General features: G+C 41.1%; 1 protein-coding gene across 1 annotated transcript; it reads right to left on the bottom strand.

Annotated features, from left to right (window-relative positions):
• Positions 1-5,142: 5,142 nt before the first annotated feature.
• On the bottom strand, positions 5,143-6,161 carry LOC124229613 (olfactory receptor 1L4-like). The gene has a single exon (XM_046644942.1). The coding sequence runs from the start codon at positions 6,076-6,078 to the stop codon at positions 5,143-5,145; it is 936 nt and encodes a 311-aa protein (XP_046500898.1). The 5' UTR covers positions 6,079-6,161.
• Between the last annotated feature and the right edge of the window lie 857 nt (positions 6,162-7,018).

Below are 7,018 nucleotides of genomic sequence, written 5' to 3'. Positions count from 1 at the left end.
ATTTCCATTTCCCAGAGAACTAGAGTTGTGTGCATATTTTAAAGTTATTTTTCTCTGCATGGATCCATACACATATTATGTTCAGGAATAGGGTCATACTATCCATAAGGACCCATAGGGCCAGGAAAAGGGAGGAAGATCACATGAAGCTGTTGACCCCACAGTCTCTTCCAAAATACTCCTCAGTCTGCTTACCTGTGGACTTGATAGCAGATTCAGGGTCCTGAACAGGTATGGGAGCCTGCCAGGGGATTATAATCAGCTCTGAATCTCTGAGCAAGGAGGCCCCTTGAAGTGCAGATCCAGCTTCATAAATGTGCTGGTCCTTATGTCTACCTACAGTGGGAGTAGATGATAGAAAGGGAGACCCAAGGGCCTGTCTTCCCCACAAGCCAGAGCCCTGGGGGATTGGCCCTGTGGCCTTCCCAGGAGAGAACATTACTGATGCCTCTGAGCTCCGTGTTCAGGAGCCTCCGGGGAACCTGAGCTCCAGATGTGTAGCCTCTTATGCCTGATAAGGGAATTAGGGCCATGCAGCAGATGGGGTAGAGTTGTGTTCATGAATGTGAATGTGGACTGTGTACTTGTGTGTGTTCTTGCACGTATGTGTGTTCTCTGCACATGCATGTGCTCATGTGCATGTATGTGTGTAGGCTTATGTGTGTGCTTACGTGGAAGTAGAGGTGATGGCCTCTGATGTCTTTGAAGTTCTATGTCTGCATGTATGACTGTATCTAGGTGCAAGAGTAGAATCATGGGGAAGGGATTAAGATAGAGGCTCTGGAGCCAGACTGAACAGATTCAGATGCTGGCTCTGCCTCTTACAAGCTGTGTGAGCTTTTGCAATACTTAACTTTTCTGAGTCTCATATTTTTGGTTTGCCTTTCTTAAACATTATATTGCTTTTATTTCTTAAGATAGACTACTTGGTTTTGAATCCCTGTTCCACTAATTACTAAATGAGTGAATATTTGGGCAAGATATTTAGCTTCACTAACCTACATTACTCTTATCTATAAATGGCATAGCAATTACAATTTTACAAAAATATTTTTTTCTGTTTAAATAGACCTATTTTTTAGAGCAGTTATAGGTTCACAGCAAAATTGATCAAAAGGTACATAGAATTACCATAGACCCCTTACCCCTGTACACACATAGCCTCTCCCATTATCAACATCCCCCACCAGAGTGGTATATTTGTTATGATTGATGAACCTACATGGATGCGTCATCACCCAAACTCCATTGTTTATGTTAGGGTTCACTGCTGGTGTTGTTCCTTCTATGGATATTGACAAATATGTGATGACTCCCCTATAGTATCATGGAGAATAATTTCACTGCCCTAAAATCCTCTGTGGCTGTGTATTCATTCCTCCATTCCCCCTAACCCCTGGCAATCACTGATCATTTTACTGTCTCCATAGTTTTGCCTTTTCTAGAATATCTTCTAGTTGTAATCATATAGCAGTAGCCTTTTGAGGGATTCTTTCATTTAGTAATATGCATGTAAATTTCCTCTATGTGTTTTCACGGCTTAAAGCTCATTTCTTTTTAGCACTGTATAATATTCCATTGTCTGGATGCACCACAATTTATTTAACCATTAACCTACTGAAAGCTATCTTTTTTATGTACGTAGCTAGAGATGATTTTGTTGTTACGTAGAGAATGCAAAAAATTTATTCTGCCTTCTGTATTCTGTATGCTGCTTCAGTTTACAAGCACTGCCTTTATCTTGCGATCCAAACCCTACAGTGGCTTCATGTATGGGTCCTTTCTCCCATGTCACAAGTGAAGCCAAGTGGTCCTCTGACTTCCCAAGGTCACGATCAGGGTGTGGCTGGAATGGGATCACTGTCTTATGGTCCCTTATCTGGCTCCTGACTCCCAGGTTACCTCTGAGTTACAACAACAACTATACTATCTCCAACAAGGGGCAGGTGTGGTGGGTTAGAATGGGGTCAGGAGCTAGATGGATTCCATGAGGGCAATCTAATAACCGTAACTCATTCTGGTGGGAATCTGAAGGTTGACCTCGGTAAAAGAGGCTTGATACCAGGTCCTATGTGTATTTATGCCCAAGGGTCCCGAGTGACTTCACCTTCATCTTTTGAACTTCTTCACTCCATGGAGCCCTGGTTATTCCTATTGTTGTGCAGCAAGCCCAGGGTACATATGACACAGATCAGTAGGGCCCTGGCTGGGATGAACTGAGTTTCTGGGTACACTGCTAAGAATTCCTCTATGATATGCATTAGGAATTCCTGATACGTCCAGAGAAAACCACTCTCAGAGCACTTCTGTCCAGGGATGCATTGGCTCTGGTCATGCTCAGTAGTGTTTGTAGCTGTTAGTCCTACACTGGGCTCCATCCTTATTATCTAATCAGCTTCTTCCATGTGAGGTTGTCCTGATGGGGCATCTCTTGGAGTTTGCTTGGCTGAAAGGAGATTTTTCTGCTGCGGGAGAAAACACATCCACGTCCTCATGCCTGGTGTCTGCCTCTTGAATCTTCTTCTATTCTTGGCTTATATGACTACTCTTTCCAGCCCATTTGCCAATGCCTTCTCCATCAGATGCTTCAATGTTAGCAATACTCAGCACTCTTCCCTAGGCCCTCCTCAGCTTTCCTGTTTCACATCCTTCCTTGTTTATGTCAGTCATTCTGATAAATAGGAGAAATACGTTCATGGAACTAAATATTTCTTAGTATAGTATTGAGTAAAATCTCCTACATTTAGTATATGTAATGGAAGGACATTTCCCTTCACAATTTGTCATGAAAGGACATGCCTATAGCGTTATTCCACTATTGTGTTCAACTTGCCTCCCAGGTATCTATATGGTGGGAGAAGAGGCTGTCAAGGAGTCTCCTCGTCTACTCCCGAGGACCACAGAGAGCATTCCAGTCAAGCTGGCAAAGTGCTGAAGGTCTGCCTAGACCTTTCCTCTGATTATATCTACTTTCTGAAGGGATTTATTTTATCTCATCAATGCTTATTAGCAATTTCCCAAGTTAACGTCTAGGCTCCCTTGTTTAGAAAGCAGAACTTACCAAAGTCTCTGGATACTACCTGCTTACATCAGTTCACATCTTCTCAAGGGTGGCCAGATAGCCTCATATTCTGACAGAAGCAACACTCTAGCTCTGACTGAGGAGGTTAGGGCTAGCCTGAGGGCCAGATCGGTAACTCTTTCATCCCAACATGCTATCTCATGGTACTTTATTAACTAGAGTTCCCTTTAGTTTGAACTTTTATTATATTTCTAGGCTTATACATAAAGTTTTTGATTTCTTAGTGACTATGTGTTATTGAGAAAAAGCAGTTTGAGGCTGATGGCAGAGCGAGTTTAGAACTGAAAAAATACATTAGGTTTCCTGGGATCAAAGGACTTAATTAATTTTATAAGTTATTGGAAGGTGTCATTAAAGAATTTATTCATTCTGTATATGCCAGGCATTCATCACATTATAAAGTAGTATTTTGCATTTGGTTAAGCATGAGAAAACTATGGCACAGCAGTAGAGGAAATAGAAAGCGCCCAGATCTTCTAGGCCGGCATCCGTAGGCTGAGTGATAGTGGTGATAGTGGTGAAAGCCAGGTGTGCTGGTACAAGCATGAAAGCAACTTCAAACGGAGTTTGTTTCCTAGATAAGTGATTACTTCCTTATATTTGGAAGAGAACATAGTGACAGCAATGTCAGGGACCTTGATGTTGGGCCCATGGGGGTCCTATCTTTTGCTAGGCTGCTATACATCTCTTGTTATATCATTAAGGCCAAGAGACTTGTAGTCAACTTCAGGTCCTGCCATCAAAAAGCTTCCGATTTATAAAACCTGGTGGTTAACTAGTTGAAATTATTGAGGTAAAAGTATTGCAGAGAGAGTATATACCATACATTACTATTGTTTTTGACAATGACACAATCAGAATAAGACTAATTCAGCCACAAATCCACACTAATGTATTTATGTGTCATTACGGTGGGTAGTAGTCATTAATGAAGTTCACCAAATAGTTCTGGTTCTCCATTTTACAGATAGGTTATTGGATTGTGCCCCTGTCTGTCTTGTGTTTTGTGGGGTCATGAGATTAATTGTGGACAATGAGTTGTGGTCTGAAGTGGTGTGAGGTACTTCTGGAGCAGAGTAGCAAATTGCCAGTGCAAAATTCTCAAGAATCTTTCTTAGCTTCTGGAAGAGTGATGACTAATGTTTACAATGGTGACTGCTCCATCAACGTTGGTCCCTGAGTGTTTAAAAAGAGCAGCACCCTTATGCTTTTCTATGGTGGACATGCAGTGTGAATATGGAATAAACCTTTGGTTTTATGGTTTAAAGATTTTGATGTTGTTTGTTCCACAGTATAACATAGCTTGTCCTGGCTGATATACATTATTTTTTTCTAGGTCACAAAGGATGTTTCCATGAGGATTGTAGTTGTGTGGAGAAAGTAAGAATTAAGAGGGAAGGGAGAAAAGTTGAGTACTGAGAATTCACATTGAGATGACACTTTGGTCTTGGTAAGGGTGTAAATCTGTTTCATGGGTCTTCTATCTTTCAAATTGAACAAGCCTCAGAAGACTTTTCACTGTTCCTCAAACAAATTCCATTGTTTATTGTCTCTACTTGTTTAGATGGTGTTCACTATTTGAAATGCTCTGCCCATTTGTCCTCTAATGAATATTTATGTGTAAAAATCAGTCCATCCTTAATGATAATTTCGGTCATTCCTCAAAGAGTTTTTCCCAATTCCCTTGAAATCTATGTAATGTCTTATTCTAAAATCTAATAGGACTTTATAATTTGTTGAGTACTTGCCTATGTCAAGCTTATAGAAGAGTCATATGGAAATATCTTTATTCCACTATATGGGTAGCAGAAACTAATTTTCCTGAAATCTGGATTCCTAGCAGTACCTGGCCTGGAATTGAGCATTTTTTGGTTAAAGTCATTGATAGAAACTAAGTGTTCCAACTTCAAGGTCAATGCTCTTTTTTTTTTTTTTTTTTTAATTCAACACCACCTCTTACAACCTCTTAGGGTACCATGTGAAAAATGGGTAGGAAGGAAGGTTACCTAATCATCTTTCAAATCATCTCTCAATTATGAAATTCTATGTTGTTATTCCTTCTATGAGTGAATTCTGAACCTTAATTTTCTCATACCCATCTTCATATCTTGGTTCCTCAGGCTGTAGATGAAAGGGTTTAGCATAGGTGTCACTACTGTGTACATGAGTGTGGCTACCCTGTCTTTCATCACTGAGTACAGGGACAGGGGTCTAAAGTAGACATAGATGATACTCCCATAGAACAAGACCACTACGGTGAGGTGGGAGCCACAGGTAGAGAAGGCCTTCCACTTTGCAGCTGCAGAGGGGATTCTGAGCAAAGTAATGATGATTCTCAGGTAGGAGAAGAGGATGCACAGGAAGGGGGTTGCAATGACAGCCAGAGACTCGGTCATGACAACAATCTGGGTGGAGGAAGTGTCAGAGCAGGATAGCTTTACCACAGGCTGAGTGTCACAAAAAAAGTGCTTAATGACATGGGAGGCACAGAAAGACATGCGGGAAATGAGCAGCACATGAAGCATGGAGTGCAGGTGGGAGATGGTGCAAGAGACCAGCAGCATGAGGAGGCAACGTCGTGGGTTCATAACCACACCATAATGCAAGGGGTTGCAGATGGCTACCAGCCGATCTATGGCCATAGAGGCCAGCAGATAGCTGTCAGTGTTCCCAAAGGCTATGAAGAAGTACATCTGAATGAGGCAGCCAACGTAGGAGATAGACTTTGTCTCCAATAGGAAATTGACCAGCATCTTGGGCACAATGTCTGTTGTGAAGCAGATATCCATGAAGGACAGTTTGCTGAGAAAGAAGTACATAGGAGTATGGAGCCGGGAGTCAGAGTGGATGGTCAGGATGATGAGTACATTCCCCACCAGGGTGACCAGGTAGATGATGAGGAAGATGGCAAAGAGGGGCTTCTGTAGGTGAGGGTTGGAAGAGATGCCCCGGAGGATAAAGCCTGATGTGCTGCTGCTGTCGTTCTTTGTCTCCATGACTCTGACTTCCTAGACAGGATTTGGAGAAGCAGAGGGAGAGATATGAAGGAGAATTAGATTAAGACAATATCTTCACTAACTTTCAATTACAACAAAAAAAGTCCACTGTTATTTTTTAGGAGATTAAATACTATTTACTTTAAGAAATGCAGTCATGCATTCCGTAACATTGGGGATACAGACTGAGAAATGCATCGTTAGTGATTTCTTGTTTCTGTGAAACCCATGGGCTGTGTTACAGAACCCTAGGAAACCTACGCACTCTTAATGTAGGCTATATTGTGCTAATCTTATCGGACTACCTTCGTATTTATAGTCTGTCATTGACTGAAACATCTTTATGTGGTGCATGATTGTATAGAGAAACAAGGAATCATATCCAACAATAGGAAAGTTAAGAAATTCCAAGCTGCTTTCTGAATGAGAAACTAATGGTTTCCCACATGTTCTTCGAACCTTCCATGTGGCCTAGTTTGTCTCAATTGTTCTCAGTTCTCTTTCCAAAGACTCTTCTTCCGTTGCTTATAGACTAAATCCTTAGCCTTTTCCCCCATCATGTTTTAGGTTGAGAGGCTTCCAGGTCCCACCTTGAATCAGGATGATTTCATACAAAGGGTCCCAATGAATGAAGTCCTCTCCTATTCATAGGTGCAGAGGTAGTGGTGGTGGTAGTGGAGATAGAACAAAAGAGAGCAAGAGATTTATTCAATGCTCTTTGATACCTATGGAATTCAAATGAGACTTCGTTAAGTCCTCAGAGAAAAACATGCTTATTGTTTATTTGAGCATTTCTGTTTGTCTAACATCATCTGAACACTTACATTATAAGTTTTTCATTCAGAAATGCCACTCAAAATATGAATATTACCCAGAATAGCCACTGTTACCTAGAATAATTCTTTAAACATATTAATGTTTTTGATTAAAAACTATGAAG

Source organism: Equus quagga, chromosome 1 (assembly GCF_021613505.1).
Source record: "Equus quagga isolate Etosha38 chromosome 1, UCLA_HA_Equagga_1.0, whole genome shotgun sequence".
In the NCBI taxonomy this organism is placed as follows: Eukaryota; Metazoa; Chordata; class Mammalia; order Perissodactyla; family Equidae; genus Equus; species Equus quagga.
Note: the sequence above shows the minus strand (reverse complement) of the source record. Positions and strands in the feature narration are given on the sequence as shown.